The 27,294-nt window shown below is 40.6% G+C and overlaps 1 protein-coding gene across 2 annotated transcripts in view; it reads left to right on the forward strand.

Annotated features, from left to right (window-relative positions):
- Window positions 1-202: 202 nt before the first annotated feature.
- Window positions 203-27,294, forward strand: part of MANBA (mannosidase beta) — a 113,348-nt gene continuing 86,256 nt past the window's right edge. For both annotated transcript variants that reach the window (XM_082837659.1, XM_082837660.1), the window contains exons 1-7: window positions 203-434; window positions 7,851-7,945; window positions 9,972-10,077; window positions 10,878-11,048; window positions 13,122-13,245; window positions 23,254-23,429; window positions 24,305-24,415. In XM_082837659.1, coding sequence (XP_082693785.1) covers window positions 258-434; window positions 7,851-7,945; window positions 9,972-10,077; window positions 10,878-11,048; window positions 13,122-13,245; window positions 23,254-23,429; window positions 24,305-24,415 — 960 coding nt within the window. In that variant the 5' untranslated portion in view covers window positions 203-257. The remainder of the gene's footprint in view (window positions 435-7,850; window positions 7,946-9,971; window positions 10,078-10,877; window positions 11,049-13,121; window positions 13,246-23,253; window positions 23,430-24,304; window positions 24,416-27,294) is intronic.

A 27,294-nucleotide genomic window follows, 5' to 3' on the forward strand; every position in this document is an offset into this window, starting at 1 on the left:
GGCGCCGAGCTTCGGCCAGTTGGCACGATATCCGCTCTCCCAGCTAGCCTGCGGAGCCTGGGGAGCAGCTGAAGTCCTTTCAGCTCAGCTGACCCGGGGGTGTGGCCGAGAGGCGGGGGCGTGGCCGGGAGCTGGGGGCGGGCCCCGGGGCGGGGAGAGCTAGAGCCCGGGCTCCTCCCGAACAGAGGGTAACTTCCGCGGCTCTCCGAAGCGCGGGGCTTTTACCCCCGTGGGTGGGTGAGGTACCGGCCACCGGCATGCTCCTCCGCCTGCTCCTGCTGCTTGCGTTGTGCGGTGCGGGCTCCGCTGCCATGGTGGTCAGCGTCAGCTTGCGGGGAAGCTGGAGGATCCGCAGCGGCAACGGCTCGCTGGAGTTGCCCGCGGAGGTTCCCGGTTGCGTGCACAGCGCCTTGTTCCACCAGAGGCTTATCCAGGTACTGTGTGCGGCCTCCCCGCCGGGAGCCTGCGCCCGCGTCCCCCTCGTGGTGAGAGGGGCCCAGGAACGGCCTGGCAGTCCCCGAGCCCGGGGCTGTTCTCCTCCGTTTGGCACTAACTTCCCCTTTGCGTCTTGTGGTCTAGGGGTGGTGGTGGTGAGGGGGTGGGGATGGGGACGCCGAGGCAATGTATCTACTCTTGGCGAAGATCACCGCTGGGGTCCGGGCTAGATGGAGGCTGACCCACGCCCACGCTGGGACAGCAGCAACTCAGGAAAGCGGAGGTCCAGACAGTTCTACTGGGGGTGTTATTGCCATAGTTCTCCAGTGAAGCGTAGATTAGAAAGGACGTGTTGTCACTGACAAAGCCTAAAGAGGGGGATTATTGTTTCAACTACCCGAACACTGCAGAGGACAATAGGCTTTCACCTAGTAAGGGTTAACTGTATTCATTAATGCCTCAGTTTTTCATTTTCGCTTTTAGGCACCAGGGAGTCAGATTTGGAATTGATGCAGCAGCACATAAGCTGAGGAGAATGAGACCTGCAAGTGTAAGGGTAGGATTGTCAGTGCTAGCGTACAGGCTAAATAATTTTTAATGCTGATTGGGATATGAAGAAAGATGCTGTTTCCTCTCAGGGCGTGTGATGTGATGTGATGTGTGTGTCCCAATAGATGCTTCAATTTCTAGACTTCTGGTGGAGGACGTTTTCCTGTTTGGCCGCCTGTGGTTGGAGGTTTGCAAACAGACTGCCACCTCCCACTGCTTTTTCCTTCCATCTGCTGCACATCTTTAATGGCTTTGCTTGGGACAAGATGTACTTGATACGTGGTTTGCATGCATTGTCCCAATCCGCATAACAACTCTAAAGAGTAAGTCTTCTTATCTTCATTTTATGGATGAATGAATTATGGAGCCCAGAGAAGTTAGATAATTTTCCCAAGATCACACAGCAACTAAGAGTGGCAGAAATGGAGTTATAACCCAGCCTGGCCTGACTACATAGCCTTCTGTACTGTGTGACACTTACCCTGTGTGACACATTGACAAATCATGTGTTTTTAAAGCACTGGAGTTGACTGTCAGGAATATAATTCGAAGTTTACTTAAATGACAGGACAGTCAACTAGGGTTATGCAAAATTTCTGATCTGGTACAATTAGCCTTTTTTCAAAAATGTGTATCAGAAAGGAAGCAAATGTAAATGACACTGACCATGGTCTGTTTATTTTTTAAGTAAAGAATCCTCAGACTTAAGTATTTGAACTATTTTTAGTTAACAAACTACTTATGACATGGACCACAGGTGACCTTGGTTACCCCAAGGCTTCACTTACCCATGCTTTGAAAATGCCTGTGTTTCTTTTGCAGGGTTTCTCCTTGCCTCATTATCCTGATTAAAGTAAGGCAATGGGAAATCATTAGTGGCTGTAGTAAATCAGATTACTGTTTCATGTTATAGGGCTACATATCAAGAAACAATGTTTGGTTACTCGTTAATGTGAATGATGTGCTCACAGAAGGAAATAACTGACTTTTCCTCGTGGGAACAATTTACAATGTCTGTTAAATCTGTTAATAAATTCTAAGGAAAAGTTTAAGTTTCAGTAAAGGTAGCTGTAGTTCTTAAATGGTAGTGGGATGAGAGATGGGGAGCTTTTGGGGATTGGGGAACTCCAGGCCTATTGACAATAATCATCAGGTATCATTATGGAGTAATATGATCTTGTTATACTACCTGCTTTATTATACCATCCCTTTTTGGTGTTGACCTAGGAAATATTTTATAGTTTAGAGCAGACACTGGTCCAAATACAGTGTTTACATGAGAACTTGAAACATATCTTGCTGAAGTCATTCACCTAATTATCTCGTAAATATTTATTCAGTACCTCCAATGTGGCAGGCATTATTCCAGGTGCTTGGAATCAAGTGGTGAAGAAAACAAGTCTTTGTCCCAATAGACATTCTAGTGGAGGAGATAGACAATAAACAGATTAATAGATAATAGAGTGACAGCGGGTACACTGAAGAAAAATAAAGCACGTTAAAGGAAGAGAGAGCTAAGGCTTGTTGGGAAAGATTCTATTTTAGAAAAGGTGGTTAAAGATAGCCATTTTGATAAAGATCTTTTGATGAGTTCAGTTTTAAGCGGAAGTGAATTCCCAGCAAAAAGGAAGAAAAGATGGCAGTGAGGAGGGGAGAGCCGTTGAGGCAGGAACATGCTTGATGAGTTCCAGGAATAGTAAGCAGGCCAGGTGGCTGTAGCCCTGTGACCTGGGGGGCAGGTGGATGATTTCAAAGTAGCCATCTGGGGCAGATCATGCAGGGCTTGTAGGCCATTGGGAATAACTTTTGGATTTTATTCTGCAATGATGGGAAGATATTTTTAGCTACATTTTAGTTAGTGTACATCCTTATTCTCTTGGACAAATTTTTAAAAGTGGAATTGTTGATTCAAAAGAGTATACATTTTTTTAGTCTTTTGCTATGTACTTCTAAGTTGTTCTCCATAAAAATTGTACCAGTTTTACACTCCCATCATGACTTTATTGGAGTACTTGTTTTAAGTGCTAGATTTGGATATTATTTTAAAAAATAAAAATAGAAACAATTTACTTTCTAGTGAGGTTAAACGCCTTTTTTTTTGGCGGTATGCGGGCCTCTAGCTGTTGTGGCCTCTCCTGTTGTGGAGCACAGGCTCCGGAAGCACAGGCTCAGCGGCCATGGCTCACGGGCCCAGCCGCTCCGCGGCATGTGGGATCTTCCCGGACCGGGGCACGAACCCGTGTCCCCTGCATCGGCAGGCGGACTCTCAACCACTGCGCCACCAGGGAAGCCCTAAACACCTTTTATATGTTTATTTCATGCTTATTGGTGATTTGGGCTTACTTATTCCTGTTTTTTATCTATTTTTCTATTGACTATTCATCTTTTAAAATATAGATTTGTTAGGCCTGTTGTTATATATTTTCAAAAATTTCCCATTTATTAATGATATATTTTGTCATATACATGTTTTAAAGTTTTATATGTTGAAATCTTTTAAGCTTTTTTTCTTTTATGATTGTTTCTGTCTTTGGTATTATGCTTTGGAAGTAATTTCCTCTCTCCCAATTAAATAAATATTTACCTATATTTCCTCCTTTTAGTGTTATTATAATTCCTCTTTTGTATTTAAAATTTTGATCCATTTGAGTTTTTTCAAATGGTTAAACAGTTTTCTATATCAAATGATTTGAACAATTTCTCTGTTGTCCACTGATACAAAACATTACTTTTATCATGCACAAAATTCTTATATACTGAATTTTCTTATTCTCTTTTAAAATTCTTTTAAAAAGAATAATAAATGTTTAATACTTACTGTACAAATATTGATGCAGAGAAATATAAAGAAGGAAAAAGCTAATAAAAAGCATACTATTAAGCAGAGGTAAAAATTTTCATATATATCTTTCCAGACTTTTCTAAGTATATACAAACAAATATAATAATATAAAGATGAAGTCAGTCCCTGAGATGGTTTTGTAAGCTACTTCTTCATTTAAAATATATGATGAACATCTCTCTGTATCTATAGAACATCTCTCTGTATCTATAAATGTCTATAAATATAGATCTAGAAAAATTTTTAATAACTGCATAGACTCCTTTATAAAGTTTTTCTCACTCAAAATATACACTTAAAAATAGAAGAAAATATATTGTAAATATACACATACACTACTAAAAATGGTAGGTACGAGATGCAATGATCATCTGGTATAAAAGTGTAGGTAGGGGCTTCCCTGGTGGCGCAGTGGTTGAGACTCCACCTGCCGATGCAGGGGACGTGGGTTCGTGCCCCGGTCCAGGAAGATCCCACATGCCGTGGAGTGGCTGGGCCCGTGAGCCATGGCCGCTGAGCCTGCGCATCCGGAGCCTGTGCTCTGCAACGGGAGTGTCCACAGCAGTGAGAGGCCTGCGTACCACACACACACACAGAAAAGTAGGTAAATATGGCGTGAGGCACTGAAGCACAGTTGAAAAAATGTAGACCTTGGTGTCGGACTGAGTTTGTTTCATGCCTGGATGTACTTCTGCTTCATCATGGGACCTCAGGAAAGACACTGCACCTTTTGGAGCATTAGTTTCTTCCTCTATAGAATGGTATTTACAGCACATCTTTGTTATGAAGATAAGAGTGAATGAGTGCCTATCTTGGAGGCTGATATAAAGTAAATGGTCAACAAGTGATACTGTTACTGTCTTTAGGGTTCATGGGTTTGCTTATGAACTCAGTCACTTACATGGGTCCTTAGTCGTCAGACGTAATGCTGAACGTAGTCCTATTTGCTTTAAATAGGACTCAGAATTTTAATATGAGCAAAGCGGATCAGACCACTCTGGAACCAAGTTAAGTTGGTTGCTTAGCATTTGCAGTAATTATTATAACTGTAATCTGAGTCTCTGCAACTTTTAATTTAGGGAGGTAGGCATTTGCCCTTAGAGCAATTTTTTAAAATAAATTTTATTTTTTTGGAGCAATTTTAGGTTCATAACAAAATTGAATGGAAAATACAGACAGTTCCTATATGTCTCCACACATGCCCAGCTGCCCCGCTATCAACACCCCCTACCAGAGTGGTACATTTGTTACCATCAGTGAACCTTACAGTGACACATCATTATCACCAGAAGTCCATAGTTTGTTATAGCTCGTTCTTAGTGTTGTACATTCTATGGATTTTGACAAATGTATAATGATATGCAGCCACCATCATAGTATCATTCAGAGTAGTTTCACTGCCCTAGAGATCCTTTGTTCTCTGCCTATTCACCCTTCTTTCCTCCTTAATCCCTGGTACCCTCTGATCCTTTTACTGTCTCCATAGTTTTGCCTTTTCCAGAGCATCGTATAGTTGGAATCATACAGTCTGTAGCCTTTTCAGATTGGCTTCTTTTAAGTAAGAGAAAATATTTAACTTCTAAATTCTGTTTGTTTAGAAAAAATTTATCTGAGAAGATTACCCTCTGGAGCTTGACATGCAGCTTCTTTCAAGGAGCCGGGGGATAGGAAGGAGTCTTGTGCCCCACAAGGCCCGATCATCACCCAGCCCTGAGGCTCCGCAGGTTAACATCTTGCAACTGCATCAGCCTTCACACCTTTCTTGTCATGATATTTTTAAATATATTGGATTAAGTCCACAGTGTAGAGTTATAAATAGGGCTGGGTGGAGACACATGGGCAGGTTAATAACTAGGTGCCTCTTCAAACCCGTGTCCTTAAATATTTACTCCATGTTAGTTCAGTGGAGAGGCTGAGTCCTGCGTGTGGGGCAGAGAAGAAAAGGAAGCAAGTGGGCTGGGCCTGGCACACCCCATTTAGCAGAACAAAAGCTCAGCATTAACCAGACCTTAAAAGTCAGTTTGGTGATTATTGGTTGTTATTATTATTATTTTTTTTTCGGTACGCGGGCGTCTCACTGTTGTGGCCTCTCCCGTTGCGGAGCACAGGCTCCGGACGCGCAGGCTCAGCGGCCATGGCTCACGGGCCCAGCTGCTCCGCGGCACGTGGGATCCTCCCGGACCGGGGCACGAACCCGTGTTCCCTGCATCGGCAGGCGGACTCTCAACCACTGCGCCACCAGGGAAGCCCTATTGGTTGTTATTAAATCTCGTCAACCACTGACTGCTCCTTTGGTATCTTTTTTTTTTTTTTGGCTGCGTTGGGCCTTCGTTGCTGCGCGCAGGCTTTCTCTAGCTGCGGCGAGCGGGGGCTACTCTTCGTTGCGGTGCGCGGGCTTCTCATCGCGGTGGCTTCTCTTGTTGCGGAGCACGGGCTCTAGGTGCGCGGGCTTCAGTAGTTGTGGCACGTGGGCTCAGTAGTTGTGGTGCACGGGCTTAGTTGCTTCGCGGCATGTGGGATCTTCCCGGACCAGGGCTCGAACCCTTGTCCCCTGCATTGGCAGGTGGATTCTTAACCACTGGGCCACCAGGGAAGTCCCCCCACCCTCTTCGTATCTTATCAAAATTATTTCTTCCAGGCAGGAGCCGTTTCTGGCTGATGCCTTTCTCTCCATTTTGATACGCACCCCGTGGTGTTATAGCGCCCCTTGCGGATTTGTTCTCTGGGCAAGTGCTCAGCTGGTTGTTGCCAGTGGCCAGCCCTTACCTCTGTGGAACTGAGACAAAGTTGGCTTTTCCCTCTCAACGTGGAGTTGCAGTTCCTGAGGCAATCACCCTTGGACCTGTCCCAGTTGGACAGGAGAAGCCCTCTGAGCCTGTGCTGTGTCCCTCTATGTAGCCGTGGTGTTGTTCACAGACATTAGAACTGAGAAACTTCTCTTACCATTTTCTGTTCCACCTCCTGCCTGGGAGCCCTCATCTGAGAGGTAAAGGGTAGAAAATGAGTAGAAGAAAGAGGTAAGGATTATGGAAGGGAGGACTTGGGGCTGGACCCTGAGATGGAAGAGCATCTGTGAACACCCAGCAGGCCAGTTGTCTAGGGCAGAGGGCCAGATACTATTTTAGGCTGCATGGGTCATTTGGTCTCTGTCATGTCTACTCAACTCTGCTATTGTAGCCTGAAAACTGCCGTATGTAATTTATAAAGGAATGGGCCTGGCTGTGCTCCAGTAAAACTTTCTTTATCGACACCTGTCCATTCTTAGCTCACTGGCCATACAAAAACAGGCAGTGAGCTGCATTAGGCCTATGGGTTGTAGTTTGCTGACCTAGTCTAGGCTAATATAGGAAACCTGAAGTCTGTAAGTTTGACGGTATCTATGCTGCCTGTATATTCTCTGCAGAGATCCTTTCTGTGTTCACTTAGTAAAGCTGAGTGAAAAATAACTTTGTAAAAGCTGAGTAAATCCAAGGAGTGGGAGTTTTGCTCATCTTTGGGCAGTAGAGGAGAAGTGTTCCTCCTGAGGCCAGCTGGGATAGTGGCAGCAAAACGCAAAGTGAGAACCAGAGGGCGGTGAGTGTCTGATGGCTGTGCACCATAAGAAGTGCTGCCGTTCATTCTCTGCTGATACCTTGCAGGTTCTGTGCTTGGTTTTAACAGAGGAAGCCAATCTTCATCTCCACACATGTTCTTTCATAATGAAACTATGTAATAGTTGTATCTCAGAGCTCTTTCATTTCAGGTATTTTGATTGTGTTGGGCTTTTTTTTTCCGTTTAAAATTATTTTTAGTATTTTTAGTATGCTCATGCCATGGCAACTTTGTTTGAAAGGTAATGGGCTCTTAAACAGATGGAGCTTTAGCTTTGAGGATGGGATGTGTCGGCATACAAAATGCTTGCACTCTTAGGCCAAGAGTTCATTAATTTTTAGGTAATAAATAGCTATCATTGATAGTTTATTTCGTGTTTATTTAATTAATTATTTTTGCATTTTTAATCACCTACCATAATTTTTATCAACAGGATCCTTATTACAGATTTAATAACCTTAACTACCGATGGATCGCCTTGGATAACTGGACCTATATCAAGAAATTTAAAATCCCTTTTGACCTGAGGTACTTATGTGTGTCTATCTATATTTATATCTATCCATTTATTATTATTATTTGAACTTTTGTTCTTTTTCTGTCTGCGATAATCTTTTGTTTCTTTAGGTTGCATATCCGAACATTGTCAGACTAAAGCCTGTACTATAAAAGTGAATATATATGATTTATGTTTTGATTTGTGTATGAGGGTAGTGCCACTGATCATTAGTCACAAAATTATGTCTTATTCAATCATTTTTCCAGTGGTTATAATGGAGTCACCTCGACCTAGTCAGTTCTCTTATCTGCCTTTCCTTTTCCCTGCCCTCCCAGTAATCCATAGAGTGTTTATATTTACAATATTGTCAAGTAGGATCAGAGATACATCCTTTGTTTGGTGTAGCGTTAACCAGCCACTGAAACTAAGGCATTGGCCTTAGATTATGTTGTGAGGCCACGAGGAAAACCATGGTATAGTTTTCAGTAATGTTCTATGTAGCAGAATGTAACCCGATTGTATCTACCACCATTATTGCTAAATTAAAAAAAAAAAACCCTTTTGTCCCTTTAATATGACCTTTTTTTGGGTAATTATTTACTAGCTTCTTAAAAAAGAAATAAAGCCAGAAAATAGTGCTCACTATCATGGAGTTACTGTGTTCCAGGCTCTTATTTCCAGATAATGCTTAAAATATCTCTAATAGGGGGTCCTCTTTCACCTTGAACTCAACATATCCGAAATTTAACCAATTGACTTTCCCACTGAAAGCTTGCTTTATATTCTAGCAACCTCGTTATTTCTCTTACTGTAATACCTTCTTCCCAATCTTCTGTGCCCAAGGAGTTTTTGGCTCATCATATCTTTTCTTCATCTCCCTGTATTCGGTCTGTTTCTGAGTCCTGTTAATTTTTGCCTATCATTTCTCTTGATTCAGCCCCTGCCTCCTCATTTCCAAGTTTCCGCCTTTGCCTAGGCCTTTATTATTCTCCAGTCTTTTGTATGCAGAAACATAAGATTCATCTTTCCCGAATTCTGATTTTACCATGACATTCTTGCTTAAGAATGACGGTGTCTTCCTTTCGATTGGCAGATCAAGTTTAATTTTCTCTGCTTGTCTGTGAAAATGCTGCTTACTGTTGCCAATCGTGCACCACTTCCTGCACCTCCATCCCCCATCCCTCTCTCAAGCCCTAGGCAACCACTAATTTATTTTTTATTTCTGTGGATTTGTTTCTTGTGGAAATCTCAAAGAAATGGAATTATACAATATGTGGTCCTTTGTGACTGGCTTCTTTCACTTAGCATAATAATGTTTTCAAGCTCATCCGTGTTGTCATGTTCACCAGTACTTCATTTCTTTTTATTGCTGAGTGCTATTTTATTGTATGGGTATACATTTTATTTATTTTGTTCTTCTTTAAACTCTTGTCTCCTTCTTGAAGTCTTTCCTTATGACATAAACTCTGATAGCACTTGTAGTCTATCCAACAAGACTGTACCACAAAGTAGGAGAGATTGAAAGCTTTCTCTTTGTTTCCTGTGTTTTAGCCTTCAATGCTAATCAGATTGCAGATTCCTTAAATTCAGAGACTGTTTTAGTTCCCTGTAAGGCTTAGCAGAGTGCTGGGCACATAATGTTTACTCATAGATACTTGTTCCTTGGTTAATGCGTTCTCTTAGTGTTAGTAAATATAATAGTTTGTGACAATGTTTTATGTCTATTATTTAACTTGGTTCTTATAAGAATTTGTGAAGTTCTAGGAAACAAGTCAATGCATGGAAATTAGAAGTCATGCGCATGATTTTATGGTGATTGAAATATTTTTTTTTTTTTTTTTTTGGTGATTGAAATATTTTGAAGAAAGTTAAACTGGATCACTCAACATAAAAATGTATTAAAGCAATATTTCTGAAAATTTCATTGCAAACTCCCTTCTAAGAATGTATATTTTCTGTGAAATATTTATTCCTTTCGTTCTTAACTAATAAAAAAAGGCTAATTATCTAAGTTAATGTTCTATACATCTTGTTTTAAAAATCTTCTTTTTTTAGCAAATGGCGTAAAGTAAAGTTGGTTTTTGAAGGCGTCGATACAGTTACAGTAGTCCTGCTCAATAATATTCCTGTTGGTGAAACAGACAACATGTTCAGAAGCTATGTAAGTACATAATGACATCAGGTTAAAAAGAACCACTTGTAGGTATTTGGGTTCATTGTTATCATGAGTGGCAAGTACAGGTCCTTGGATGCACTGGGTAAGTTACTTTATCTCTCAGTTGCCATATTTGTAGAATGATGAAGACACTCAAACCCTATGGAACTATTGTGAGGATATAATGAGCTAATTATATAAAGTGATCAGTATTAGTTTTTGGCACATAGGCAATGTTTGACATATGCTGTTCCCTTCTCTGTTAATTTGGTAATCCAGAGTTTCATGGGAAATGACAGTTGACAAACCATTTTAAAAGAAAATGTTCCTTCCTTTCTGGAACAGTTACCTTAAGAGATTGTATCCTAATCTCCCTTCCCTTTCAAGGGTAGACTTATCAAAACGAAAATAACTTATGACTTAGAAATACATACTGTGCATAGCGGAGAGTCAGGTTATCACGAAGTGTCTAGGAAATCCTTGGCAATTCAAAGCCATGTGTGAATAGCCAGAGCAGACATTCCAGGGCTAAAGATAGTCTCTGCTTGCTCTGTTTGCCTAGAACCATCATCTGTCAGTAAAAATAGCAGGAGAAAACCTAGAAATCTATGTTTGCGTAGGAGAATGTGATCAGTTATAACTAAAAGTAGGCAACGAAGTTATACTATTTTGGAGAAGTGCTTTCTCCTGCCAAAAGGCTAAACCTAAAGATGTCAGTTATTTTATGCATCTTTCATGCATTCTGCCTCTATCTAAAATTTTACACAGGAGGCTACTTTCACATTTGTTCTTTCCCTTTAATTTAGAGCTTTGATATTACACGTGTGGTCCAAGCAGTAAACATCCTTGAGGTGCATTTCCAGTCACCAGTGATATATGCAGACCAGAGGAGTAAAGTTCACACTCACTACAGCGTGCCCCCCAACTGCCCTCCGCGTGTGCAGGATGGCGAATGCCATGTCAACTTTATTCGCAAGGTACCAGTCTCGCAATGGAGGGGCTTTAGCTTTGAGGATGGGATGAGGGCATATGAAATGCTTGTTTGAAGACTCCAGTTGTATTTCAGAAGTTGGGCATCTCTTTCCTGCCCCCTTAGTGGGATTTAAAAATTAGAAATAAGAACCAGGGCTTCTCTGGTGGCGCAGTGGTTGGGGGTCCGCCTGCCGATGCAGGGGACGTGGGTTCATGCCCTGGTCCGGGAGGATCCCACATGCTGCGGAGCGGCTGGGCCTGTGAGCCATGGCCGCTGAGCCTGTGCATCCGGAGCCTGTGCCCCGCAGCGGGAGAGGCCACAACAGTGAGAGGCCCGTGTACCGCAAAAAAAAAAAAAAAAAAAAAAGAACCAAAAATTACAAGAATTTTTGTAGAGAGCTTGTCTTTCTAGATTTCCTTCTTGAGGAGTGTTTCAGAACTTAGATAACGTTGGAAAAAGAAGAAAGATAGGTGACTGATAATGTACCTTTACAATTTTTTTTTTTTTTTTTTGACTGTGCCACGATGCTTGCAGGGATCTTAATTCCCTGACCAGGGATTGAACCCATGCCCCCTGCAGTGGAAGCGCAGAGTCTTAACCAGTGAACCACCAGGGAATTCCCCCTTTACAATTTTTTTAAAAAACCACCTGGGTTTATCAAACTTTTCACCAGACTGTAGGGTTCATGTTTATGAGTGATTCTTATTACTAGCCTTCTGCAACTGTGCCCCGGTTGAACTGATTGGTTTTGGGCTGTAAGTTCAGAAACCAGGATTTCTGAATTCATACTGGAGGAAATAGGAGTTGGCAAGAAACTCTAGTTAGAGTTTCTTAAACTGTTGTATCTTTATCTTTCAATATGTTTCTTCATTCTTTATAGTTATTACATTTAAATATAATAGTGGGTGCAGAGATATTTGGGAGAAATTTAAAGAGTAACTATTGTGTTGCTTCAGTGTAATATGCTTTTGAAGAATAAAGGTACATAATTAGATTTTATGGTCTTAGAACATTTCTGCCAAATTTAACTATGTTTCCTAGGTTGATAGATTATTTTTTTAGTTATCTATTGCTGTGTAACAATTATACCAAAACTTATCAGCTTAAAACAACATTTATTATCACAGTTTCTGTCAGTCAGGAATGCAGGTGTGGCTTAGCTGGGTACCTCTGGCTCAAGGTCACTCATGAGGTTACTGGCAAGCTGTGGACCAGGGCTGCAGTCACCTTAAGCCTGGATGAGGCCTACCTCAGCTCACCCATGTGGTTATTGGCAGGCCTCAGATGGGCTTCCAGGCTCACTCATGTGGGCCTCTCTACAGAGCTGCCTTACAGCATGGCAGCTGACTTCCCCCTTGGCCAAGAGAGAGCTGACAGAGCATCCAAAACAGAAGGTGCACTCTTTTATAACCTAATTTTGGACGTGCTCTCATTGCTGTTGTATTCTGTTGGTTAGAAGTGATTCATTAGGTCTAATCTGTACTCAAGGGGAGGGGATTACACAAGGACCTGAATACCAGGAGAGGATCATTTTGGGTCATTTTAGATGCTGTATATGGGACACACACACGCTATTATGGACTTAATTCTGTGCCCCCCAAATTTGTATATTAAAGTCCTAACCCTCAGTAAGGTCAAAATGTCACTCTATTTGGAGATGAGGTCTTTAAAGAGGTGATTCAGTTAAATGAGACCGTTAGGATTACTGCTGATCCAGTATGGTTGATGTCCTTATAAGAAGAGGAAATTTGGACAAGAGAGGGAGACACTAGGGGCGTGTGTGTGTGTGTTTGTGTGTGTGTATACAAAAGGCTATGTGAGGGCACAGTGAGAAGGTGGCCATCTGTAAGCCCAGGAAACCAAACCTGCCAACACCTTGATCTTGGACTTCCCAGCCTCCAGAGCTATGCGAAAGTTAATTTCTATTGTTTAAGTCACCCAGTTTTTGGTATTTTGTTACGGCAGCCCTAGCAAACTAGTACACATGTACATAATATTTTAAAAGAAAAAGGTTTTCATAATGTTTAAGTTTCATGGTAATTAGAATCGATCTTCTTTTTTTCCCTTAAAATTGCAGGCACAGTGTTCCTTTAGTTGGGACTGGGGGCCTTCCTTTCCTACCCAGGGCATCTGGAAAGATGTTAGAATTGAAGCCTATAATATTTGTCATCTGAACTACTTCACATTTACCCCCATATATGGTAAGCTAAGAGCTGTGATTTCTTGTTTTTCTTTTTTGAGCCTCCTCTATGTTATAAAAATTGGGTTTATAATTTGAATATATATACAGTTGGCCCTTGAACAACATGGGTTTGAACTGTGCAGGTCCACTTATGTGTGGATTTTTTTCAACAAATACTACAGTACTACATGATCCGAGGTCTGTCGAATCCATCGATTCAGAACTGTGGATGTGGAGGGCTGACCTGGAGCATCAGTGGATTTTGGTATCTCCAGCAGGTCCTGGAAGCAATCTGCTGTGGATACCGAGGGACAACTGTACTTTTCAGAGACTTATTTAAAAAAAAAAGTTATGGCACATTAAATTTAGAAAAGTGAAAAATATGTACAAACTGATTTGTCATGAAAATTTTTAAAAAATTAATTAATTAATTTATTTTTGGCTGTGTTGGGTCTTTGTTGCTGTGCGCGGGCTTTCTCTAGTTGTGGCGAGCGGGGGCTGCTCTATGTTGTGGTGCGCCGGCTTCTCATTGCCGTGGCTTCTCTTGTTGCGGAGCACGGGCTCTAGGCGCGCAGGCTTCAGTAGTTGTGGCGCACGGGCTTAGTTGCTCCACGGCATGTGGGATCTCCCTGGACCAGGGCATGAACCCGTGTCCCCTGCATTGGCAGGCGGATTCTTAACCACTGCGCCACCAAGGAAGTCCCTGTCAGGAAAATTTACTGTATAAAGCAGTTAAGTAGGTGGGTACCTACCTTTTAACATATTCTGAAAAATAAAAAATGAGAGGAGGAATGAAAGAAAGAAAAGAAGGGAAAGAGGAAGGGAGGGAAGGAAGGAAGCTCTGTTCTCCCAAGCTGTTTCTTAAAAGAATTTGGGCTGCTGGCTTGCACTCCTTTTTGCTGCCCCTGTAGTCACTTTCAAAACTCCATGGTGCTGAGTTCTTGGTTTGCTTAAATCATTGGGCTGACTTTCTGTCACTGCACATTTTCTCCTCTGAAGGCCATGACATACCAGCCTTGTTAAGAGTTGAAAATAAACTGGAAGACAGACAAGGCATTAAAGAAGCTCTTATAAGGTAAAGAATACTACTTTTTCAGTTGAAAGGAGCATTAAAGAAAACCTCAGAAATCTCACAGATGTCAATGAATTGGTTAAAAACTGGTCAAATATTTGTTGAGTTCTTTGCCCAGTACTGTGTGTATTAGGCATAGACAAGAAGTATAATGTGTTTACTCATCCCTGCAAGTTGGTTGAGGTGGGGTGGGGAGATATAAACAATTATCAAGCCAAACTAGATTGTCTCATAGTCTTTGGGATGGCAGCCCCAGTAGTTCAGAAAACCAGAGATCAAAGGATTTGAGAAGTTAGGGAAATCAGGGCGAAGGTGGAGGCAAATGGGATTTTAAATGATAACTCATGATGCTCAGTCCAGTTCCATGCAGGCCTAACTAGATGAAGTCTGTAAGCAAGTATGTGGTGTGTCCATACAAGAGTTCTGTTGTCTTTAGGGCCCTGGTGACCCTAGATTGCTCTTCGATGGAGCCAGATCTGTGTTTTCTAAAGGCAGAAGACAAAAGCATATCAGAGACGGTTGATAACTGAGGAAGTTATTAGGTGCTGCTGGCTTTTTTTTTTTTTAAATAAATTTATTTATTTATTTTTGGCTGTGTTGGGTCTTCGTTTCTGTGCGAGGGCTTTCTCTAGCTGCGGCAAGCAGGGGCCACTCTTCATCGCGGTGCGTGGGCCTCTCACTATCGCGGCCTCTCTTGTTGCAGAGCACAGGCTCCAGACGCGCAGGCTCAGTAGTTGTGGCTCACGGGCCTAGTTGCTCCGCGGCATGTGAGATCTTTCCAGACCAGGGCTCGAACCCGTGTCCCCTGCATTGGCAGGCAGATTCTCAACCACTGCGCCACCAGGGAAGCCCGCTGCTGGCATTTTTAAATGCTTAAAAGGCATTGGAAGGTCTATTGTAAATTGCACATATAAATGTGGCTGTTTAGAGCTTTCTAGTTTAGTGTTTCTCAAACTTTTCTTCAGAGGCTCAACCCGAATTGAGCCTTGCTATGAAATCAAATACATAATGGGTCACTCCCCCCCATCCCCACCCGTAATTTTTCTCAGGTGTATATAATATAACCTACTGTAAGAAGGGGTTTGATTTTGCCAAAAGTTATTTATTTAATAGTTTTGAAGTTTAATCAGTGTTTTAGGTGGTTAGCAAAAAGTGCTGTGAGTTCCAGGTATCCTGATATCTGAAAAAATTTGAATAACACTGCTCTAGTTTAATTTAAAGTTTTGAATATGAAGCTAAACATTTCTTCCTGAGTATGAGTCATTAGGGTTCAGTTTATTCACCATTAATGACTGAGCGAATTTTATTTGAATTAAATCAATTTAAGTGATGCTTAAAATTTAATTTAGACTCAGTGTAATCAGTTATCCATATCAACTACATTTTTGATGTTTTATGACTACAATATATTTTGTACTTAACATAGGGAAGAATATCTTTCCTGTTCAGAAGATGTGTTCTGTGCATATTAAGCAGTAATTCTTATATTTTTGATTAATTTTATAGATTTCAGTTTGGTTACTTGATGTAATAGAGAAAATTGAAGCATAAACTTATGAAAGCATTAGGAGAGGAACTTCCTTTAGGATTTTTTCAGAATTTCTTTTTTCAGTTTGTATTTGGAAGATAACAATCATTACTGAAATCAATAGAAACTTAGAAGTTGAAAATAATAGAGAATAAACTAATATATTCTGGATACTTTTTGCATTTATTTGGTACACAGTTTGAGGCAGGCATTGAGAGTTACTAAACATCTTTTAAAAGGATTAGTTCATAATCAAAAGTAGATACATGTAATTTTTATTTTAAATCAAATACTGTATTCATTTTTAAAATTTAAGTGTGAAATGAGGTTAGTCAAAACTAATGCAAGCAGTGGCTAATCTCTGTATAATAGTACTACAGATAGTTTGTATTTTATTCTTCTAAATTTTTATATTGAGCCTATATTGTCTCTATAATAAGGGAAGAAAGCAGTTAAACTAATCTAGTATCTAGTAATTTCAGCCAGCTTATTATGAAAGGCTAAACTACTTTGACTTTGTAGCACTTTCTGCTTTCTGCCTATTGAGGCTAGAAGAAAATAACGTTTTTGCTTTTCCAAATGTTTAATTTATTTCTTAATTTAAAATTAGTGAGTTTAACCCCAAAGATCAAATGACCAACCATAGTTCCCCAATTTAATTGTATAAAATATGACAGAAAAAAGGCTGTTACACTTTTAAAAACTAACTGGAAATTTTTGTGAATTAATTTGCTTTATGTATATATATATATATATATTTTTTTCTTTTCTGCATTCTTAATCCTTAGCATAGTGGTTTCTAAACTTTTATACTTTTGAATATCCTTTGGTCATTTGTTTGATTTTGCCCTAACCTCAGCTTCCTAAATGATTTTCACATATTCTTAATATTTAAGGTAATAAAAGCAAATTTATATTTGGAAAAAATACTGAGGTCAAAGGGAAACAAGAGTTACTCTCATTATCTCTTAGGCTCTTGCCATTTATCTGGGTTTTGAGAGATACCAACTTATTGATGTGACTTTCTCTAAAACGTCATTAGAAAATATTTATTTGAATGTCTGTATGTGTGTGTGTGAGAGAGAGTGATAGACATATATTCATTTATTGATCATCTCCATGCTAAGTCTTTCATATTTGTAATCTGATGTAAATTGTTCATGTTAGGCCCTAAAATTTGTTAGGGAGGGATGGTTGTCTAGTTTTATGAACTTTTCTTAAGGTTACATAGACATATTAAGTCCAAATATATAATAAGTATGTTCTGATGAAACACTGCATTGTTTAATCTTCTGTTACCACAGTTAGAAAGAAATAAAATAGAGATGTTTTTCAACATGTATATCTTCCTGTTGAGCTGAGGTGAGCTGTGGGTCTTTGACCTGTGCTTGGGCAATTCCGTTCCTCAGAGATGCTGCCTTCCCGACCGTATCATACATTTACTTGCGGCCTTAGCCTAAAGCACCCCGTCTCTTCATTCTTGAAGACATAGCCTTTGAGTTGGAAGAGTGGGCCTAGCTCCTAGCTAGACCCTAGCCTGCCCAACAGTGGCCTTTACTGAAGGTCATTGCTGCCCTTTGCTTACAGCTTAATATAGAGAATATAATATTACAACGTAGCAAAGATTTGTCAGTCTTGCTCAGTGCCTTGTTTATTGCATTCCTTTTTGAATGCAAGCATGCATTCACTTTTTTCTTACATTCATTTTGAATCACTTTTTCATTACCCATAAAATGATGGTATTCACCCTCGAAAATATATTTATGGGTAGGTAGGTTGCTTGAATAATCTCTGAGTAGCTGCCTTGTTGTGTAAGTCGATTTTTTTTTTCTCTAGAACTTACCAATTTATGTTGTTTGGTGGGGGGGTGGGTGGCGGGATTTTGCTTTGTGTCTGTTTTGTTTTGATTTCATCTTTGAGGATTTTGTCCTGCTGAATAGGCAAGGAGATCTTGCTGCTTGGGAAAGAAGGGGAAAACAGCTGTTGTAACTAACTATAAGCCTGCTTTTCTGGCTAATGCAAGCTGTTAGCTCTTTGAAAAGCAGCTACTGTAGTCTGTCCTCTAATTCTGGCAGGAGCATGGGGATGTATCCTATGTTTGAATTTCAGCATTCTGTGGCTCGTTGTCATTGCTGTTCCTTCAGATGCACAAGGCTATCTCTTCATTGCAGCTTTGCATCACCTATGAAAGATGCAAGATGAAGCGAGCAGGTAGGAGGAGGAGCTGGTAGGCGCTCAGTAGGGCTAATCAGGGCAGCCATGTTTGAATAGCTTGCCCCCCAGTGAGAGGAAGCATCTTTTACATCTTACATGAGCCGTCCACCAACGATTGCAGATCCATCCGATGCTGACCTGAGTGTGCTTCCATGTCCCTGCTGGTTCTTAGCCCTTCCAAATGCCATCCTGTATTCTTTTTTTTTTTTTGCGGTACGCGAGCCTCTCACTGTTGTGGCCTCTTCCGTTGCGGAGCACAGGCTCCGGACGCGCAGGCTCAGCGGCGATGGCTCACGGGCCCAGCCTCTCCGCGGCATGTGGGATCTTCCCAGACCGGGGCACGAACCCGAGTCCACTGCATCGGCAGGCAGACTCTCAACCAGTGCGCCACCAGGGAAGCCCCATCCTGTATTCTTAACTGTGACCTTCGGGTATATTTTGTTTCTTTAAGTAGATTCAACATCTTTGCTCTTTGTGATTGGGGTATAATTTATAGTGCCTGTCAAGTTTCACAGACAGTAATTATTCAAGAAATGTATTTCCACTGTTTGGCAGAAATGCTCACATAACTGTTGTCATGCCTTTGTCAGGTAGTTTAGGTTACAAAGATAGTGTTTTGACAAATGGAGGAACTGTGGCACCATGTAATTATGCATTTAGTGGAAGGTCAGACACATTCTTTATGTTTGTAGATTTCAGTGTTTTTTCTTTTTTAGAAAGACGCTCATATTAAGAGGCTAATATTTTATGGCTACAGTCCCTTCAAGTGCTTTGTTTCACATTATACGTATTTGCTGTTAGGACTTAGGATTCTGAAGGACAAAAAGCACCTTTGCTTTTGGTCTTCCTCATTATTCATATGCAAATTTCAATCTGTGCGCACCTGCTAGTGTCTTTCTTTTTGATAGGCGCCTCTGTGGGAGATGAGTGGAAGGTAGAGAGCACTGGAGTTAGGAAACCTGGGCCCTTGTCCTGTCCACTGGCTCGGGAGCTTTGAGCTAGTTCTGCAGTCAAGGCCTCAAATACCACAACTGCAAAGTAACTAGGAGATGGCCAAGTTTCTTTTGCCTCTAACATTCTACAGTTCTTTCCCTGTGTTTGTAAATTACAGCACTCATTACAGCCTAGTGAGGGTATAAGTGTGGAAGAACCAGTGTTTTTTGAAGCTAGGTATATGATTAAATGAAGGTACAGATATTTGAGGCTTAATTACAATCAGTTAAAGCAAGGCTTAAGGTGTAGTTTGAGAGTAACTCTTTCTGTAGTTATGGACACACTTGAATTAATGTAATTCATCCGTCTTCTTATTTTTCTACCTCCATGTCTTCCTATACTTTTTTTTTCTCTTAGACAACTGAATAAAGCTGTTTTTTGGTTTTTTTAAAATTTTTATCCTGACCACATCTTGACAAAGAAGTGGACTATATGGGACTATAAAAGGAGCTGGCACATTTTAGAAGGTTTTAAAAGTTAATGTACTGGGACTTCCCTGGTGGTCCAGTGGTTAAGAATCCACCTTCCAATGCAGGGGACGCGGGTTTGATCCCTGGTAGGGATCCCACATGCCACGGGGCAACTAAGCCCCTGTGCTGCAACTACCGAGCCCGTGTGCTGTAGAGCCTGCATGCCACAACTAGAGAGAACCCCACATGCCGCAACAAAAGATCCCGCACATTGCAACGAAGATCCCGTGTGCCGCAACAAAGACCCGACATAGCCAAATAAATTTAAAACAGAAGAAAAGGTTAAATGTATTGGCCACATCTACACAAATTGGAGTTTTTCCTGAAGATTGTTTGCATGGAGAAGCAGCACACGTTCATCTGGGCTGTGAGGCTGGTTACCCTTTCTACAAATTCCCATCCGAGTCAAACTCATGGTGATTTGTTTGTTTGTTTTTGAAGAAACCTCACTGAATCAGCTTTGGAAGAATCTGAAAATGAGTCAATGGCCAGAACCACGTTCTCTGCCATGCCCTGGGTTGCCCACCTGGTTGAGGTTAAATGGAACAAACTATAGACTGTAGTGTCTTCTGCAGGGAGCAGGGCATCAGCTAGGACATCACTGAGGCTCCAGGCCAGGGAAAGCCTCAAGTTGTAGAGAGAGCTCATCAGCTTGCTCTCCACCCTGTTTTGATAAGGAGTTCCTGTCCTGTTTGGGTCCAGGGTTGATTAGTCAGGGTGAGGAAGGATGCAAAACTTGGTGTCATTGAGAGGGTGACCTGGGGGGGGATTTTAAGTCATTTCGTAAACTTTCTTCTTTCTTATCCCATCCCCGGTACTTGGTCCATTTTTGAAACGATCTTGCATTCCACTTCCGGAGAGCTGGGGGTGATAGGTATTCTTTAGGAAAGGATAACTTGTTAGTGCTGGAAGAGATATGCTGGGAAGCTCCATTCTAGAAATGGGTCTTGATTTATAAGGGGGCGCTCTCCTTCACTAGAAATAAGATTATACATTTTAAAATTAGCCAGTGAAAAGAAGTGACCAGGTAATACCAGGAAAATTATTATTTAAGACTCTCAGTATGCTCTGTGAACCTAAACTACTGAAATTCTCCATGGAATTCTCCTCCTGGAAGGAAGGGTTGTACTTCATTTGGAAGAAGAAAAGAGTGCAAAATATGTTGTTGTAGGGTATTTGGTAATGACACGATAGGCTTGTAAATCCTCATGCTGGGTTTTTAATTCCTCAGCTTTAGTTTTTTCATTTAGTGGCACCCGAGGGCGTTAACAGGATGAGCTCCAGAGGGGTGCCGATTTACTTTAGAACCTTCCATGTTAGAAGCAATAGAAACTGGACAATTTTGCCAGTAACCTTTGGGAATTACTCTGTTTGTCTTCCTTCTGGAGGCCCTTACAAGCAGCTGATTCTCTGCTGAAGAAGTGATAGGAAATGGCCAAGGAGCCTGCCTTTTTAAAAAAAATTTTGGCTACGCTGCGCGGCATGTGGGATCTTAGTTCCCTGACCAGGGATCAAACCCGTGGTTTGGAAGGCGGAATCAAACCCGTGGTTTGGAAGGCGGAATCTTAACCACTGGACCACCAGGGAAGTCCCAGGGAGCGTGCTTGAACTTGGTTATTGGTTGGTAGGAGAGGCCTAGAGGGCAGAACTAAAATCTCTAGGTGGAAATGAAAGAAAAGTGTATTTCACATCAGTGTAGAGGATGACTTTCCAATAGTCAAGGCTAGCAGAAAGGGAGGCAGAGGTTTTTGTCATTATATTAAAGATATTAAAGACAGATTAGAATGGCCTTTCGAGGGAAATATATTAGGGTAGAGATCAGCAAACTTTTTCTGTAAAGGGTCAGCTAGTGAGCATTTTCGCTTTTTGGGCCATATGGCCTTTGTTGCAGTTACTCAACTCTGCCTTTGTAGCATGAAGGCGACCGAAGACAATACGTAAAATGTGGGCATGGCTGCTCTCTGGCCTGCTGGGCTGCCATGATGAAATACCAAAGGCTGGTCGGCTTCAGCCACAGAAATTGACTTCTCACAGTGCTGGAAGCTGGGAAGTCCAAGATGAAGGTGCTGGCTGATTTGCTTTGTGTTGAGGGCCTGCTTCCTGGCTTGTAGATGGCCAACTTTCTAGTTGTGTTCTCACGTGGTTGGGGGCTGAGGGGGTGTGCGGGGAGAGAGAGAGAAAGAAAGAAATGGATCTCTTCCTCTTCTTATAAGGCTACTCTCCTATCAGAATAGGACCCCACCCTTATGAACTCATTTAACCTAATTACCTCCTAAAAAAACCCTCTCTCCAGATAGAATCACATTAGGGGTTAGGGCTTCAACATATGAATTTTGGGGGGAATGATACAATTCAGTCCATAGTAGCTGTGTTCCAATAAAATTTTATTTACAAAAATAGGAGGTGGTCCAGATTTGGCCCAAGGACATAGTTTGCTAGCCTGTGGTCTAGAGGGAATCAAACACATCGGAAAGTAGACCAGGTGATCTGTCAGCATACTTCTAGTTCACCAGTTTTGTGAATCTGTGCTGTTTTGGTCAAAGACTCAGCCAAAGGACATATTTGATGTCTAGCATAGCTTGACATCATTAAATGTTCTCCTATATAATAAGATCCTCTCCCCACTGTAAAACTCCTGAGCACCACTAAGATGTGGTTTGGCAGAAATTATTTGGATTGAGTTGGCAGAATTTAGAGGTTAAATGTTTTAGAGGTCTCTAGTTTTAGACTGTCTTGGTTCACATCTGCCACTTACTAGCTGTGTGATCTTGGGCAAGTTACTTAATTTCTCTGTCTCAGTTTTCTCATTTATAAAATGATGATAGTAGTGGAATTTACCTTATAGCAATGGTGTGATGCTTAAATAAGTTAATACTTGTTGAGAGCATAAAACAATGCCTGGATCGTAGTAAGATGTTGGTAAATGTTATCTATTATTATTTCTTGAAATAAGAGATAGTGAGGGAAACCAGAGGGAATATGATTTCGAGTTAAAGGTGAGGTAGCTGTCAAAGATTTAGGGATGTTTTAGAAAATAAACAGCTTTGGATCAGATTGGAGTGTGTGCTTCTGTTTAAGAACAATAAAAATGTGGTAAAGGGAATATGAATATTTTTCTAAACAACCTTTAATTCTCCTATCCTAGTATTATCACACGTTTGTACTTGTCCACATCCCATTAGACCCTTAGCTCATGAGGGCAGGGGCCATGTTTATTTACCCTGGTGACTGTTTAAGTCCCATCACTTAGCAAAGAACATGGCACTTAGATGATTCTCAGTACACATTTATTGGATAAATAATTACATTTAAAATGCATCTTTATTTTTTCCACATTGGATTAATTCTAATACACCTAAGTTTCTAACTTATTATATGGCTTAAAAACCCTCAGTATTTTTACTTTATAAAAAGGAACAAGCAAGTATGTTTGATAAATCAAGACTGATAAATCTTGGAAGATTTATGTTATCTTTTCATTTGTAATTTTCTATTTGTGCCATATTTATAAAGTTTTTGTGACTTATGATTGTAGCATTTTTAGAGTAGAAGTATATATAAAAATATAATTTTGGTTATTCTTCTTCGGAATTAAGGATTAAACTCTAAACATTAAAAGGGAATTTTCACTGAACTTTTGATCAGGATTGCATTTGTGGAGCACTTATAGTTTAGAAGCTGCGTTGGCCTTTTTTTCAGTGAATCCTACATAATATATATGTATTTTTTCTTTTTCTCTTTGTACCTTAGATAATAATATCCAGGAGTGGAGTCTTGAAATAGAGTCTTCTTTTGATGTTATCAGTTCAAAGCCAGTTTTGGGTCAAGCGATTATAGCCATCCCTGAATTAAAAATACAACAGACAAACAGTGTTGAACTTCATCATGGGGAAAGGATTGTTAAACTCTTTGTGAAAATTGACAAGGTGAATGATGGTACTTCCTGAGAAGCACTAAGATGAAAAGCAGTGTTGTTCAAAAGAAATGCTTAGAAAAAAGGACCTGAGTATTAAAGAAAAGTGCACTTTTTCCATTTTTTTCTTTACTTTTAATCGGTTATATATTTTGTGTGTGTGCAAGCTAAGGAATGATTTTCCCAAATTTTAAGATTAAGAAAACAGAGGTTACGTGATTAATTTGGCATCCTCTCCTCTCAAAAAGTCAGGTGTGTTATATTTTAATTTTTTTGCAGTATTTGGAGTATCCTAAATCCAAAATACATTCTAAGCATCATACTTCAATGCTGTGATTATTTTTGGTATTTGTAAACTATTTTGAATATTGGTACTTACTCTACATACAGGATTCTAATTCTAAACTTATGATCTTTCATAAGTAGAAGTGAACTGTATTTTACCTTTTCTTATTCCTCTAATTGACAATTGTGAGCTGAAAAGGATAGAGCAAATCAGCATTCAGTAACTGTTCAGATAAAGTAAGAACTCACACGCTTTTCTAGTTCTGGGCTTGAAAGAAGAATTAACCTCAAAGTCCAATTCTAAATTAAGAATGTAGAATACATGTTAGCTGAGTGTTGCAATGGGAAGCGCTGTTTTTCTGAATGCCCATGTTATTTTGTTATTTCCCTTCCCTTCTGGTATATTAATCCATGCTAAACTCCTAGCATGTTGATTTTTAAATATTATCTATGGATTGGTATAATTTGGCATAATACAAGGAGGGAGATTTATATTGCTCTGTGCTTGTCTATGAGAAATTGATGTGATGCTCTGAATTACTATATTATTTTGCTGAAAATATGCCACAGATCACTTAGACTGATATATTATTTTTTTTAAAGAGTGTTACTATAGAAACTTGGTGGCCTCATGGACATGGAAACCAGACTGGGTACAACATGACAGTTCTTTTTAAGCTGGATGGAGGCTTAAGTTTTGAAAAATCAGCTAAGGTAAGCAAATACTTTAAGATATTTGTGAAAAAAAGTATATTTCTTGTTAAAATAGCAATACAGATCTTTGTAGGAAAATAAGAAAACAAACTTCTGCAACCCCACCACTCAGAGATAATTAGTAGTAATAGTTATATTCATTCAAAAGCTTCTGGTATGTGTATGTTTATATTTTTTAATGGACCAGACTTTGCACATTATTTTATTTATAAATATTCTCCTACTGTGTTTTTTTTTTTTTTTGCGGTACGCGGGCCTCTCACTGTTGTGGCCTCTCCCGTTGCGGAGCACAGGCTCTGGAAGCTTAGGCCCAGCGGCCATGGCTCACGGGCCCAGCCGCTCCGCGGCATGTAGGATCTTCCCAGACCGGGGCACGAACCTGCGTCCCCTAGCATCGGCAGGCGGACTCTCAACCACTGCGCCACCAGGGAAGCCCTATGGTATTTTTTCATTTAGGTGTGGGGCAGGACGAGAGCTTGAAGTGGAGCATATAAGATCAAGGTTACTCTCAGGAGAGGCTATGCCCTAGTCAAGGTTGTTTATTCTAGAACAGGTAACTGAGGAACATCTCAGAATTCATTTGCAGTGGGAACTCTAAATAGAGTGTTTGTCTATTTGTCCACTTGACTGGGATGGTAGAGGTTGGATTGAATGATCTCTGTGCCTCCCTGCACTTCCATGATTGCTCAAAAGAGGAAACCAGGATGCTTTAAAAATTTGAGCTGTTATGCAAGTTTCAGGAATCAATGTTTGCTTTTGAAATTTAGATTAAAAGTATAGGTTATTGCCAAATTTGGTAAGAGAGCTGATACCTAATTCACTTTGTTTCCATCCAGGGTAGGTCTTCCAGGGAATTCAGTTTCTTGGCAGTCCCGAATTTCTTAATGTTTTCAGACCTGCCAGTGTTTCAGCAAGGAAGAAATTCGACTGCTATGTGCCGTCATTGTCTGTTTCCTGGCAGGAATCTCTCAGTTTGATTTCTTTCCAGCCTTTAGTTGGTGGGAATGTGTCAGACTGGGGTTTCTTTTTATTTATTTATTGTGTAGTATAACACACAAGAGAAAAAAACCAGAACATAAATGGAACACTTAACGAATGATCAGAAAATGAACACTCACGTGACTGTCATCCTGATCCAGAAACAGGAGCATTACTAGCACCTCAGAGCTTCCCCACTCTGTGCGAGCCTCCCCAATCACTGCCCCCTTTCCTTCCCGAAGATCCACTGTCCTGACTTATAACACTATATTCTATTTTTGCCTGTTTTTAAATTTTATGTACATAGAACCACATAGTTTATATTCTTTTATGACTGGCTAACTTGGCTCAACATTATATTTGTGACATTTAGATATGTTGTGGTGTGTAGCTGTAGTTTGTTTACTTACATTGCTTTGTACTGTTTCATTGTATTACACATTCTGCTGTTGAATTTGGGGAGTTTCCAGTTTTGGCTTTCCCGGATAATGCTGCTATGAACTTTATCGTATGACACTCGGAGCACCATATGCCCCCAACAGCGTTCCTGCTGGAGTGGGATTGCTGGATCATAGGGTAGGCATGGGTTCAGCTTTTACAGAGGATGCTAAATTGTTTTCTAAAGTGTTTGTATTTCACCTTTACTCTACACGCTCCCATGTTCGCTAACACTCGGTACTGTGTCAGAGTACCCTCATCACTGGCCTCTCCCTATCTGCTCTCTACTGCTCATGTTTCCTGATGGTTTCATTGTTATCCTGGGCTTGCTTTATGCAAAAATATTTCTGTTTTTAAAGTATCTCACTGAAATCCATATTACTAGGTTTATATCTTTCTTGCCTGTCTTCCATCGACGTTAGACGTATGCGTTTTAATCTTTTGTTTACTGGGCACGTCAGAAGACGACAGCACAGTCTCCGATGGAATGCCTTGGGGAAGTTACAGATTTTGGTTGCAGCCCATGCAGGCAGAGATGTACTGGGTCATAAAAAGAATGCAGGTGATGTGGGGAAGGGAAAGTGCTGACTCTATTTCTTTTGGACGGGAAAGAATATCTTGATGACTGAGATTTTTGTTGGTGTTGTTAAAAGGAGTAACTTCGGAGCAAATGGTTTAAGTATGAGGGGAGATAATTAATGAGTACTTCAAAAATAAATAAATTAGGGCTTCCCTGGTGGCGCAGTGGTTAAGAGTCCGCCTGCCGATGCAGGGGACACGGGTTCATGCCCCGGTCTGGGAAGATCCCACATGCCGCGGAGCGGCTGGGCCCGTGAGCCATGGCTGCTGAGCCTGTGCATCCGGAGCCTGTGCTCCGCAACGGGAGAGCCCACAACAGTGAGAGGCCCGCGTACCGCAAAAAAAAAAAAAAAAATTAATTAAAAAATAAAAGCAAATGTTGGGATATTATAAAGTCTGTCAAGCAAGTTATTTCAAGAGGGACCTTAGAATGTGAGTCTGGGAGAGTTGGCTTTATCAGTTTAGGAAACCAACTTGATTTTTTAACACAAAAGAAAGTTTTGTGTCTAAATGGTAGTGGGAGAGGCTACTCTGGGTAAATGGAATAAAAAAGAAACTCCTCCCCATGACTGTTTTTGCCATTTTCTGCTCTGATTGAATATTTGTATTCTACTAATTGATTGTATTGAATTGCCTAGGTAGTATGTGTGTTAAAGGCATAATAAATATTTTGGAATGACTGTTATGGTTTACCTTTCTGGAAAACTAGGAAATCACTTAGTTGATATTTCACTTTAGCACAACTTACTTTGTAAGACTCTTCCAAGTATTCCCTATATAAGGTAAATCTTTTTGCTGAAAGCAAGAGAAGGTAGTTGCTGTTTATATTTGACCTGGCATCAAGATTCTCCAATTAAATTACTGTAGGGAAAGAAAAAAATGTA

This window comes from Leucopleurus acutus (assembly GCF_964270905.1).
Source record: "Leucopleurus acutus genome assembly, chromosome: 4".
In the NCBI taxonomy this organism is placed as follows: domain Eukaryota; kingdom Metazoa; phylum Chordata; class Mammalia; order Artiodactyla; family Delphinidae; genus Leucopleurus; species Leucopleurus acutus.